This window comes from Heterodontus francisci, chromosome 29, assembly GCF_036365525.1.
Source record: "Heterodontus francisci isolate sHetFra1 chromosome 29, sHetFra1.hap1, whole genome shotgun sequence".
In the NCBI taxonomy this organism is placed as follows: domain Eukaryota; kingdom Metazoa; phylum Chordata; class Chondrichthyes; order Heterodontiformes; family Heterodontidae; genus Heterodontus; species Heterodontus francisci.
The window spans coordinates 34,173,913-34,188,397 of NC_090399.1; the positions used below are offsets into that span (position 1 = coordinate 34,173,913).

The window sequence follows — 14,485 nt, forward strand, 5'->3', positions numbered from 1 at the left end:
TGTAGTATTGAATGTTATTCTTGGATCTTCCAGTGCCCTTCCAGATCACAACAACTCGCTGTGTAAATAAAATTCTCCTCCTCTCCCCCTCTGGTTTTTTTACCAAATCCCTTCAATCTGTCTCTCTCTGGTCACCGACCCTCCTGCCACTGGAAACAGTTTCTACTTATTTACTCGATCAAAGTCGCTGATGATTTAATGAATGATTCTGACTGAACACTTCCTTCCTGTTCAATCTATATTCAGTCTCGATCAGTGAGTTCCCATTCGCCCATCACACAATCTCCGGGACTCGGAGCCATTACCTCATTATTCTCCACTCAGCTTCTGGGAAACTCACTCGAGCTTTTAGTCCAGGAGAATCTTCAGACACTAATTAGAGAACAGGAGCAGGAAAATGTTTACGCTGCCGTTCATTTGACTTCAAGGAACTGTCTGGGTTTTGCTTGTTTAGTAAAACTTTCACAGAACTGTGAATTTACAAACTGTGCAATGTCCAATCTGCAGATTTTGAAGCTTCTCCTTCGCAGTGAGTTAAACAGCGGCTCGATGCTGTTAATACAGAGTCACTGAGAGCAGCACTGAGACTGGACCAACACTTTGGGCCTTTCCAAATCGCACTGACTAAACAACAACAACTTGTATTTATATAGCACCTTTAACATCGTAAAACATCCCAAACTGCTTCACAGGAGCATAAATCAGACAAAATATAACACTATAACATGTCGGTGTGAATGTGGAGTGAGTGAGGAACAGGTGTAGGTGTGAATGTGGAGTGAGTGAGGAACAGGTGTAGGTGGGAATGCGGAGTGAGTGTGAACAGGTGTCGGTGTGAATGGGGTGTGAGGGTAAACAGGTATAGGTGTGAACAGGGAGTTACCATATCTCCCCACACTGACCAGGAGTGACCACAACTCCCCACACTGACCGGGAGTGACCATAACTCCCCACACTGACCAGGAGTGACCACAACTCCCCACACTGACTGGAAGTGACCACAACTCCTCACACTGACTGGGAGTGCGATACTGGAGCAGGAACATGTGGGTACTGGACCTTCAGCTGCCTGGGCCCCAAGCTCTGGAATTCCCTCCCTAACCCTCTCCTCCTCTAAGATGCTCCTTAAAACCTACGTCTTTGACTGAGCTTTTGGTTCCTGTCCTAATATCTCCGCCCGTGTCTCAGTGTCAGTTTTTGTCTGATTGGTGATGAGGTGGAGATGAACAAGCTGTTTGTTTGTCTCTCGGAGCCTCTTGCAGTGGCGGACAGTCTCCACTCGATGTGTGTGTGTACACAGTACAGATGTTGTGTTCAGACTGTGCGTTGTTCTCCAGCTGGGATTAATAATTGCTGATTTCTCCTGACACATGCAGCTGACCCAAAGCTGGGTCACACACGGCCAAGTATCTCATCACTGGAGGTCGCGAACCCAAAACAAGGTAGGTGCTCGCAAACAATGTGACTGGATTAGAGCAGAAAGAGAAAGCAAGAACTTTCAGTTATACAGAACTCCCTCAGTACAGACCCTCTGACAGTGCAGCAATCCCTCAGTACTGACCCTCCAACAGTGCAGCACTCCCTCAGTACTGACCCTCCGACAGTGCAACACTCCCTCAGTACTGACCCTCCGACAGTGCAGTATTCCCTCAATACTGACCCTCCGGCAGTGCAGCACTCCCTCAGTACTGACCCTCCGACAGTGCAGCACTTCCTCAGTACTGATCCTCCGACAGTGCAGCACTCCCTCAGCCCTGACCCTCCGACAGTGCAGCACTCCCTCAGTACTGACCCTCCGGCAGTGCAGCACTCCCTCAGTACTGACCCTCCGACAGTGCAGTATTCCCTCAGCCCTCACCCTCCGACTGTGCAGCACTCCCTCAGCCCTCACCCTCCGACTGTGCAGCACTCCCTCAGCCCTGACCCTCCGACTGTGCAGCACTCCCTCAGCCCTTACCCTCCGACAGTGCAGCACTCCCTCAGCCCTGACCCTCCGACTGTGCAGCACTCCCTCAGCCCTGACCCTCCGACTGTGCAGCACTCCCTCAGCCCTGACCCTCCGACTGTGCAGCACTCCCTCATCCCTGACACTCCGACAGTGCAGCACTCCCTCAGCCCTGACCCTCCGACAGTGCAGCACTCCCTCAGCCCTGACCCTCCGACAGTGCAGCACTCCCTCAGCCCTGACCCTCCGACAGTGCAGCACTCCCTCAGACCTGACCCTCTGACAGTGCAGCACTCCCTCAGTCCTGACCCTCTGACAGTGCAGCACTCCCTCAGAACTGACCCTCTGACCGTGTAGCACTCTTGCATTACTGCACTTGAACATCAGCTGCTCATATTCTAGTGTGTGGATGTGAACCCTAAACCTCAGTACTCTGCAGTGAGAATGCTGCACACTCAGCTATTGTTCATAACGCGCGCTGTGGCCATTTCAAGTGCTATTTTCTGTGTCCATTTGAAGTGACATCTGAGGTGGCAATTGTAACTGATGTTGGTGAGGCTGAATTTGAGTGATAAGCATGCTGTTGACATTTTAAGTGATATGTCTGGAGCCCATTTTACACACGAGCACTTGTTACAGATTCTGACCACAGCACAAAAGAATTATATTACTGACCCGCTGTGAAAGAGTTCATTGAAATAAGGCAACATTGAGTTCGGATGTTGGAAACTTGTCACTTCCTCTCATCATTTAATGAATTTTACAATTAGTGTAAAGGGATATTTTCCCACATTCTTCAACTGCTCTCTGAACTTACTCTGGGTCACAGCATAAATACAAGTGTTAGTGCAGCAACTCAGCAGCTGCAGTATGAAGCCCATTTCTCGTACAAAACGATGTAGATATATAGAATCATACCCCAAAAACCACATCCTGCTCCATATAGAATGTACCATAAACACTGACCATAATAGTATGAAATTCCCTGAGATAACAAACAGTAAAATGATAGATTTCCTTCGGCTCTCCATCTCTGGGTCTCTGTGACGCTCCCCACTGCTGTGAGCCCGGAGTCTCCTGCGTGCTCTACTGCTCACTAAAATGTGTCTGACGGTTAAAGCATTGAGCAGCAGAATCAAAACAAATGGGACACATGGGGTAAGGATGTGATGGAGGAACTCGATTGTTACCCAGACCCTAGATTCTCGAACATGCATTGTTACAAAACAAAACCAGGGAACGTTCAGCAGCCAATACTGACCAGTTAATATAAAATACCAGGTGCTGTTCTTTAAATAGCTCAGAACAGTCACTGTTCCCAGAACCACAGTTGCTGTTTTCTCAGTGCAATACTTGCTTTTCAGCTTCTGGCAGCAAATAGCCACAAATCGATCAAAAGTAAAAGTGACAGTGAACCAGACAGAACAGTCTGTGTCTGCATAAACCAGGATGGCATGGATATTACACACACGGATGGATTTCAGGAAAAGAAACTGTTCCTTATAAACAATCGGAATGTGCCTCAATATCAGGTCAAGGATAATGACCAGTAGATCCGCCATTGCCATGGTCACCAGGTAGCGAGTGACACATTTAGAGAGACCACATTTTCCACGAGAAAGGATCACAATCGTCACTAAGTTAACTGTGAGGAAAGGAAATAAACAGAGAAATTATACATCAGGCTGGCAGCAAAGTTACCAATTTGATTGAGGACTGAATGAGATTTGCCAATGTGTTCCTGTATCCAGTGACATATTGAAATGATTGTATCTGAAATAACAAAAGGGACAGTCTGTGATACAGTGGAAGGAAGGAGAGATTAAATGATAAAAAGATGATACTGAAATTGTTGAACTCAATGTTGATCCTTTCCCTGCCTGCCTTAAACACTGTTACATCTTGAAGCACTCCCAGTTCTGATTTGTGGTCATCAACCTGAAATGTTAACTCTGTTTCTCTCTCCACAGATGCAGCCAGACCTGCTGAGTATTTTCAGCATTTTCTGCTTTTATTTCAGATTTGCAGCAGCCACTGTGTTTTACTCTTATTTTGAATGTGAAGTGTTGGACTGAAAGAGACATTCCCTCACTTGTTACAGGCAGCCCCGAATTCAATTATTTCAAAAGAATGATTGGAAATGAATCCACTGAAAAATCATTTCCCGGCGGAGCAGCAGGAGAAGGTAGCGACTCTTCGGTGGGTAAGTGAAGGCACCAGGAGCTGTGTTTTAAAAGTTGTACTTACTGTTTTCCTTGTGTTCAAGTTACTTTTGGCGCGGGAGGAACCGGAAGCTGGACGGCAGCAAGGACTCCTGGGTAGGTATTTTCTTTAAAGGTGCGGAGCAGAGTTAACCCGAGACCCTTTTTACCCTCCTCCTCTAACCAAAAAGGACTGAACAGGTAAGCTATTTCACTGTTTTTGTTAATATCTATATTTGTACTTAATTAAGGGGTAATTGAGTAAAAGAAATGGCAGCCAGGGGAGTGCAGTGCTCCTCCTGCAGTATGTTCGAGGTGAGGGGAACCTCCGGGGACCCTGCTGACTTTACCTGCTGGAAGTGCATCCGTCTCCAGCTCCTATCAGACCGTGTTAGGGAACTGGAGCTGGAGCTGGATGAACTGAGGATCATTCGGGAAGCTGAGGGGGTGATAGATAGAAGCTACAGGGATGTCGTTACTCCACAAAACAAAGGCAGCTGGGTAACAGTTAGAGGTGGGAAGAGGTCAGTGCAGGGATCTCCTGTGGTCGTTCCCCTCAACAACAAGTATACAGTTTTAGATACTGTTGGGGGGGGCGGCCTATCGGGGGCAGGCTGCAGTGAACGGGCCTCTGGCACGGGGTCCTGCACTGTGGCTCAGAAGGGAAGGAGGGAGAACGGGAGAGCACTAGTCATCGGGGACTCGATGGTGAGGAGTACCGACAGGCGGTTCTGTGGGAGCAAGCGAGACGCACGGATGGTTTGTTGCCTCCCTGGTGCCAGGGTCCGTGATGTTTGTGATCGCGTCTTCAGGATCCTTAAAGGGGAGGGGGAGCAGCCAGAGGTCGTGGTGCACATTGGCACCAACGACGTAGGAAGGAAGGGTGGCACAGATGTTAGAAGTGAGTTTAGGGAGTTAGGCTGGAAGCTGAAAGCTCGGACGGACAGAGTTGTTATCTCTGGTTTGTTGCCGGCGCCACGTGATAGTGAGGCTAGGAATAGGGAGAGAGCACAGCTGAACACGTGGCTGCAGGAATGGTGTAGGAGGGAGGGCTTCCAGTTCTTGGATAATTGGACTGCATTCTGGGGAAGATGGGACCTGTTCAAACAGGACGGGCTGCATCTGAACCAGAGGGGCACCAATATCCTGGGAGGGAGGTTTGCTAGTACTGTTCGGGAGGGTTTAAACTAGTTTGGGAGGGGGATGGGAACCGGACTTGTAGTCCAGGGACCAGTGGGTCCACTCAGAAAGACAAAGAGTGTAGTGAGGTATTGGGGAAGGTAGCACTGTCGCAGAGGACAGATGGGCACGGAGAAGGGTTGAAGTGCGTATACTTCAACGCAAGAAGCATCAGGAATAAGGTGAGTGAATTGAAGGCGTGGATGGGCACTTGGGACTACGATGTTGTGGCCATCACTGAAACGTGGATAGGTGAGGGGGAGGAATGGTTCTTGGAGGTACCTGGTTATAGATGTTTTCATAAGATTAGGAATGGTGGTAAAAGAGGTGGGGGGGTGGCATTGTTAGTTAGAAATAGTGTAACAACTGCTGAAAGAATTTTCGAGGAGGATCTGCCGACTGAGGCACTGTGGGTTGAGGTCAGGAACAGGAAAGGAGCAGTCACCTTGATGGGAGTTTTCTATCGGCCCCCCAATAGCAGCAGGGAGGTGGAAGAGCAGATTGGGAAACAGATTTTGGAAAGGAGCAGAAGTCACAGGGTAGTAATTATGGGGGATTTCAACTTCCCAAATATTGATTGGCAACTCTTTAGATCGAATAGTTTGGATGGGGTAGTGTTTGTGCAGTATGTCCAGGAAGCTTTTCTGACTCAGTATGTAGACTGCCCGACCAGAGGGGAGGCAATATTGGATTTGGTACTAGGTAATGAACCAGGGCAAGTGATAGAGCTGTTGGTGGGCGAGCACTTTGGAGATAGTGATCACAATTCTGTAGCATTCACTGTGGTAATGGAGAGGGATAGGTATGTGCAACAGGGCAAGGTTTACAATTGGGGGAAGGGTAGATATGATGCTGTCAGGCAGGAACTGAGGAGCATAAGTTGGGAGCATATGCTGGCAGGGAAGGGCACGGTCGAAATGTGGAACTTTTTCAAGGAGCAGATAGTAGGGGCCATTGATAAGCATGTCCCTGTCAGACAGGGAAGGGATGGTCATGTGAGGGAACCGTGGTTGACAAGAGAGGTTGAGAGTCTTGTTAGGAAGAAGAAGGATGCGTATATAAGGTTGAGGAAAAAGGGCACAGGCATAGCTCTGGAGGGATACAAGATGGCCAGGAAGGATCTGAAGAAAGGGATTAGGAGAGCTAAGAGAGGGCATGAAAAATGCTTGGCGGGTAGGATAAAAGAAAACCCCAAGGCCTTTTACGCGTATGTCAGAAATATGAGGATGACTAGGGGGACCGTAGGTCCGGTCAAGGACAATAGCGGGAGACTGTGTGTTGAGCCGGAAGAGATAAGTGAGGTTTTGAATGAGTACTTCTCTTCGGTATTTACGAATGAGAAGGGGTGTATTACTGAAGAGGACGGTGTGAAACAGACTGGTAAGCTCGAGGAAGTGCTCGTTAGGAGGGAAGATGTGTTGGGGTTTTTGAATAACTTGAAGATAGACAAGTCTCCCGGGCCTGACGGGGTATATCCAAGGATGTTATGGGAAGCAAGGGATGAAATTGCAGAGCCGCTGGCAATGATCTTTTCATCTTCTCTGTTGACGGGGGTGGTACCAGGTGATTGGAGGGTGGCAAATGTTGTGCCCCTGTTCAAGAAAGGGAATAGGAACAACCCTGGGAATTACAGGCCAGTTAGTCTTACTTCGGTGGTAGGCAAGTTGATGGAAAAGGTGCTGAGGGATAGGATTTCTGAGCATCTGGAAAGACACTGCTTGATTCGGGACAGTCAGCACGGTTTTGTGAGGGGTAGGTCTTGCCTCACAAGCCTGATTGAATTCTTTGAGCAGGTGACCAAGCAAGTGGATGAGGGTAAACCAGTGGATGTGGTGTACATGGATTTTAGTAAGGCATTTGATAAGGTCCCCCATGGTAGACTTATGGAGAAAGTCAGGAGGCATGGGATAGTGGGGAATGTGGCCAGTTGGATTAAGAATTGGCTAACTGATAGAAGGCAGAGAGTGGTCTTAGATGGTAAATACTCAGCCTGGAGCCCAGTTACCAGTGGCGTGCCACAGGGATCAGTTCTGGGTCCTCTCCTGTTTGTGATTTTTATTAACGACTTGGATGAGGAAGTCGAAGGGTGGGTCAGTAAATTTGCAGATGATACAAAGGTTGGTGGAGTTGTGGATACCGAGGAGGGCTATTGTCGTCTGCAAAGGGACTTGGATAGGTTGCAGTGCTGGGCTGAAAAGTGGCAGATGGAGTTTAACCCTGAAAAGTGTGAGGTCGTCCATTTTGGAAGGACAAACACGAATGCAAAATACTGGGTTAACGGTAGGGTTCTTGGGCATGTGGAGGAGCAGAGAGACCTTGGGGTCTATGTGCATAGATCGTTGAAAGTTGCAACTCAAGTGGATAGGGCTGTGAAGAAGGCATATGGGGTGTTAGCGTTCATTAGCAGAGGGATTGAATTTAAGAGCCGTGAGGTGATGATGCAGCTGTACAGGACCTTGGTAAGGCCTCATTTGGAGTACTGTGTGCAGTTCTGGTCGCCTCATTTTAGGAAGGATGTGGAAGCCTTGGAGAGGGTGCAGAGGAGATTTACCAGGATGTTGCCTGGAATGGAGAATAAGTCTTACGAGGAAAGGCTGAACATTCTAGGCCTCTTCTCATTAGAACGGAGAAGGATGAGGGGTGACATGATAGAGGTTTATAAGATGATCAGGGGAATAGATAGGGTAGACAGTCAGAAACTTTTTCCCCGGGTGGAGCAAAGCGTTACAAGGGGTCATAAATTTAAGGTGAAGGGTGGGAGATATAAGGGGGATGTCAGGGGAAGGTTCTTTACCCAGAGAGTGGTCGGGGCATGGAATGCCTTGCCTGGGGAAGTTGTTGAGTCAGAAACTTTAGGGACTTTCAAACGGCTTTTAGATAGGTATATGGATAAAGGAGAATGATGGGGTATAGATTAAATTGTCCTTGACAGAGGACAAAGGATCGGCACAACATCGTGGGCCGAAGGGCCTGTTCTGTGCTGTATTTTCTATGTTCTATGTTCTATGTTCTATGAAATGAGTCAACTTGTTTTTGGAAGATAAATTACACTTCATCTAATATTAAACCATCTAGAAAAACATAAACATTGATGTGAATCAGGAGATGATGGAAAGTGAGCTGGATGGCTGGAGTTGAATTTTGAGTCATTAGAGGGAAATATTTGCAAAACTGCCTGCGTTCTATCCAGATGGGTTTCTAAAATTCAGTATAAATATCTGTATTGATCAGAAACTAAACTGTTTCCAAAAGAACCTTTTAATCTGAAGAAGGTGATGGAGTCTGCAGTTTGTGAGACCAGTGGAGGAGCATGTGTAGGCTATTGTCTGAACAGATAACTTGTTGAATTCTGTTAGGTGCACCGACTCTGGTTTCAAAGCTTGATTTTTGAAACAGTCAATAACTTAAAAGAGAAACTAAAAAAATTAGGGTGCTGGGGAGACAGAACTTGTTGGAACCAAATATGAAACAGAGTCCTTTGGCCAGAGGCATGTGAATAGAAATATCCAAGCTCAGGATTGCCGTTTTGCAGGTAAGTTACCGAGAGTGGAAGCTGATTCTGGCAGTTGGCCACATGCAAATACAAGATTTTGCAGCTGTTTTCCTTTACTTAAGGTAAAAGGTAATACTGCTGGAGAAAAGCCATCAGGGCTGACGTGAGTGGAGATAAGGAGGTTCAGGAGTAGTATGCCGGTTTAGATGGAGACCGTATCCGTGGCGTTTGGGATTACAGGGGAATTGCTGTTGGATGAAAATCGATGACTGCATGTTGGAAGGCAGGAGTTGGTGACCTACTTCTGAAGGAGTTCAGAACTTTGAAGGGTTTTGTGGCTATAATTTGTGCCAGATATGCTGTGTGAACTGTCCAGTGAATCCTTGAGATCTATCTTTGTTGTATCTGGTAGTTAACGTGCAATTTGGAAAATGTATATTGATTGTGATTTGTCTGTTGATTCATGTTTATTTTATGTTGATTTTGGTTTGATTATTGGAGTAAAGGTTATAAAAGTGAAATCTTGTCATTTTTTTAAAATTGGGGTTGTTCAGTAAATTGGATTCAGTTGATTTGTTGATCTCCTCAGGAATCTTACATCAGGTGGGAGAGACAGTAAGAGATCGCAGAACAATAAATGTGTTACTGTGTCATACTCAAATTAAGGAGAATGAAAGCAATGCCACTTAAAATGAAGAGAAAAGTAATGCAGTGAAACACTGTGTATCAAAGTAACAGCTGGATACGAAGACTTACCAGGAACAGCAACAGCAGCAAGGATTGGATAATAAATCGCTTCCACTTTAATGAAGTATTCATATATTTCTTTCTCATCCATCTGGTTCCTCTCTCTGCAGCCTTAGATTCCTGTTAGTGCCGGAGATGATGCTCCTGCTGACACAATGGCATGACACATTGAAAGCAGTCCCTTATTAATAGAAGAGGGAAATCCTCCAGTGACACAGTTAGGGCCCATGGAGACTGTCATTAATTACAGTCACTGAACAAACAGTTTCAGTTAACGCCTTTCAATTCAACACAACATATTTATGACTGTAAGTAAAATGTCTGTTATGCATATCGCTTAGAACAAGTGCCACCATTATCCCTTAAAACGTCCATCATGTATACCACTTAATATGTCTGCCATGCATATCCCTTAAAACAGATGGTGTGTATATCATTTAAAATAGCATGGAGCAAGGGAATTATGTTGAACTTGTATAAGACACGAGTTCGGCCTCAGTTGGAGTATTTGTGTGCCATACTTGAGGAAAGAAGTGAGGGCACTGGAGAGAGTAAAGAAGAGGTTCATGAGAATGGTTCCAGGGATGAGAAATTTCAGTTATGGAGATATATTGGAGAAGTTAGGACTGTTTTCCTTGGAGAAGAGAAGGCAGAGAGGTGATTTGATAGAGTTATTCAAACTGTTCCCACTCACGAAAGGATCAAGAACGAAAGGGCACAGATTTAAAGTATTTGTTAAGAGAAGCAAAAGTGACATGAGGAAAACCATTTTAAAGCAGCGAGTGGCTAAGGTCTGGAATGCACTGCCTAAGAAAGTGGGGAGGTAGGTTCAATTGAAGCATCCAAAAGGGAATTAGACAGTTATATGAAAAGGAAGAATGTGCGGGGTTATGGGGAAAAGGGAGGGGAATGGGACTGAGGGAATTGCTCTTTCAGAGAGCCAGTGCGGACATGATGGGCTGAACGGCCTTCTTCTGCGTTGTAACAATTCTGTGTTTCTGTGATTTAACATTAAGCCACTACCATAATATCGCTTATTGATATCAATTATAAGGGTCAGAGCTTCTGTCCGCAGTGCATTGTACTTAAATTGGCTCGCGTCTCCACCAAACATCACTTAAAATGTCCGTCAGAGATGGATCACATTTAAAGTGGTCACCATGGATCAAAATAACTTAAAATAACCACCATGCTTATCACTAACCCATCAAATAATTGTACTGTCCAGAAACAGAAGCATTACTATGCAACTATAACAAGCCTCTACACAGATTCACTTTGATGACTTTAATTTACTATGGGGGATTGCTGACCCCCTCTGTCCCTCACCCATGGTTAAAGTGTTTGTGCCACATTGCAAGGCCAGGCCTACTCGAAGCCTAGGCTTCAAACCTGTATAAAGCACAAGAGCAGCCCGAAATTCATTCCATTCAGGATAAGGGTTCATTTTAGGCTCATGGGCCAGATTGGGGCGATGGGACTGTTTGTGTTGTGGAGTCAGTTTGGGAGTGAAGGGTTTGTCTGGGGTGAGGGGTAAGATGGGGTGAAACATCAGATTGTGACCGAAGGGCGAATTTGGGTGGGGGTCAGTTTGGGGTGAGGGATCCGTTTGGGAGCAATGGTTGGTTTGGGGTGACGGTCAGCTTGGGAGAGATAAGTCAGTTTGGGAGTGATGGGTCAGTTTGGATGAGGGGGTTGCTTAGGGAAGATGGATCAGTTTGTGATGAGCGGTCAGTTTGGGAAGATGGATACTTTGGGATGTATAAGAATCCTGGGAAAACCCTACATCGGATTGCTTGTGAATTAATGAAGCTCAGTTAAACACTACGATTGGCTGGACACTTCTTTAATTTCATTGTTATACTGAATCTTATACTGAACATTTTTAAAAATTCCTGCCTGTAATACACCCTGTGTACAAGCGGCTGAGAGGTGACGATGGGGAATTGTGATTTGAGCCTTCATTGACCAAATGGTAAAAAGGTAAACTTCAGCAGAAATCTAGCAGAGCATGAAAACAGACAGGCTGCTCTGTGAGAACTAAAAGATAAACACCTTCACAGTCTCAGAGACATAGATGTGGGTAGAATTAACACAAAATAGTTGAGTACCAAGTCTGCCATGCTGTTTTAGTCAATATTGGTTTTGGAATGTTAATGTGCTGATAGGAGTGTGAAAGTAGGAAGTGTAGATGACATCAGGAATGATGAGACGCTGACCTGGTTTGGGCAGGCAGGAGGATATCGGACTTTTCTTCTATTATTTCACAGGAGTGAGTGTCAGTAACAAGACCAGCATTTATTTCCCATCCCTAATTGCCCTTGATAAGTTGGTGGTGAGCTGCCTTCTTGAACCGCTGCAGTCCATGTGGGGGACGTACACCCACAGTGCTGTTAGGAACATACAAACGTACGAATTAGGAGCAGGAGCAGGTCACTTGGCCCTTCGAGCCTGCTCCACCATTCAATATATTCATGGCTGAACTGATTACGCCACATTTCCACCTACCCCCAATAACCTTTCACCCCCTTGCTTATCAAGAATCTATCTACCTCTGCCTTAAAAGTAAAATAAAAGACTCTGCTTCCACCACCATTTGAGGAAGAGAATTCCAACGACTCCCGACCCTCTGAGAGAAAACATTTCTCCTCATCTCTGTCTTAAAAGGACGACCCCTTATTTTTAAACAGTGACCCCTAGTTCTAGATTCTCCCACAAGGGGAAACATTCTTTCCACATCCACCCTGTCAAGACCCCTCAGGATCTTATATGTTTCAATCAAGTCGCCTTTTACTCTTCTAAATTTCAGCGGATACAAGCCTAGCCTGTCCAATCTTTCCTCGTAAGACAACTCACCCATTCCAGGTATTAGTCTAGAAACATTCTCTGTACTGTCTCCAACGCATTTACATCTTTCCTTAAATAAAGGAGACTAGTACTGTACACAGTACTCTAGATGTGGTCTCATCAATGCCCTGTATAGCTGATGCATAACCTCCCTACTTTTGTATTCAATTCCCCTCGCAATAAATGATAACATTCTATTAACTTTCTTAATTACATGCTGTACCTGCATACTAACCTTTTGCAATTCATGCACTAGGACACCCAGATCCCTTTGCATCTCAGAACTCTGCACTCTTTCACCATTTAGATAATATGCTTCTTTTTCATTCTTCCTGCCAAAGTGGACAATTTCACACTTTTCCACATTATACTCCATTTGCCAGCTCTTTGCCCACTCATTTAATCTATCTATATTCCTTTGTAGCCCCCTTATGTTCTCTTCACAAGTTACTTTCCTACCTATCTTTGTGTCATCAGCAAATTTAGAAAACGTACCTTTGGTCTCTTCATCTAAATCATTTATATAATAGCTAATCTGTAACCTCCTCCAGCCCTACACCCCTCCTGATCTCTATAACCTCCTCCAGCCCTACACCCCTCCCTATCTCTGTAACCTCCTCCAGCCCTACACCCCTCACTATCTCTGTAACCTTGACTCGACACCATCTAGGACAAAGCAATCCGTTTGATCGGCACCCCATGTAGCCCCTTCAACATTCATTCCCCCACCACCGAAGCACAGTGGCAGCAGTGTGTAACATCTACAAGATGCACTGTAGCACTCACTACAACTCCTTTGACAGCATCTTCCAAACCCATGAGCTCTACCACCTAGAAGGACAAGGGCAACAGATGCATGGGAACACCTCCAAGCTACACATCATCCTGATGTGAAACTATATCACTGTTTCTTCACTGTCATTGGATCAAACTCCTGGAACTCCCTCACTGACAGCACTGTTGGTGTACCTACACCACATGGACTGCAGCGGTTCAAGGCAGAAGCTCACCTCCATCTTCTCAAGCACAATTAGGGATGGGCAGCAAATACTGGCCTTGCCAGTTATGCCCAAATCCCATGAATGAATAATAAAAAAAAAAATCCACAATATCAAGAAATGCCTCAAAGCACTGGATACAGCAAAAGCTATGGGTCCAACACGATATCCTCGCTGTAGTGCTGAAGACCTGTGCTCCAGAAGTAGCTGCGCCTGTAGCCAAGCTGTACAACTACAACACTGACATCTCATGGATGAAGTGTCAAATTGTCCAGGTAGGTCCTGCCCACAAAAAAAGGACAAAACCAACTTGTCAATTACTGCCCCATCAGCCCACACTCAATCATCAAAGTGATGGACGGTGTCATCGACTATGCTAATAATCACCGTTTTCTCACCAATAACCTGCTCACCGAGGCTCAGTTCGGAATCCGAAAAGGTCGCTCGGCACAAGACAACTTTCCGACTTTGGACCAAACATGGACAAAACAGTTGAATTCCAGATGTGAGCAGAGAGTGACTGCTCTCGACATCAAGGCAGCATTTGACCGTATGTGGCATCAAGGAGCCCTAGTAAAATGGAAGTCAATGGGAATTGGGGGAAAACTCTCCACTGGCTAGGCTCATACGGAGTACAAAGGAAGCTGGATATTGGAGGAGGTCAATTATCTCAGCTCCAGGATGTCACTGCAGGAGTTCCTCAGGGCAGTGTACTCAGTCTAACCACCTTCAGTTGCTTCATCAATGACCTTCCCTCCATCACAAGCTGAAAAGAGGGGATGTTCACTGAAGATTGCACTGTGTTCAGTTCCATTCACAATTTCTCAGATAATGAAGCAGTCCATGTCCGCATGCAACAATATCTGGAAAACATTCAGGCTTTGGCTGATAAGTGGCAAGTAACATTCAAACCATTCAAGTGGCAGGCAATCACTATGCCACATAAGAGCGAGTCTAAACACTACCCTTGGCATTCAATGTCATTACCATCACTGAATCCCTCACAATCAAAATTCCAAGGGTCACCATTGACCAGAAATTTAACTGGATCAGGCACAAAAGTACTGTGGCTACA

General features: G+C 45.8%; 1 protein-coding gene across 1 annotated transcript; it reads right to left on the minus strand.

The window, feature by feature from the left end:
- Positions 1 to 2,691: 2,691 nt before the first annotated feature.
- Positions 2,692 to 9,614, minus strand: LOC137346003 (probable G-protein coupled receptor 139). Its single transcript, XM_068009305.1, has 2 exons — positions 9,575 to 9,614; positions 2,692 to 3,590 (listed from the first exon to the last, which is right to left on the minus strand). Exon 2 carries the CDS (start codon positions 3,511 to 3,513, stop codon positions 2,692 to 2,694), a length of 822 nt encoding a protein of 273 aa, XP_067865406.1. The 5' UTR covers positions 3,514 to 3,590; positions 9,575 to 9,614.
- Between the last annotated feature and the right edge of the window lie 4,871 nt (positions 9,615 to 14,485).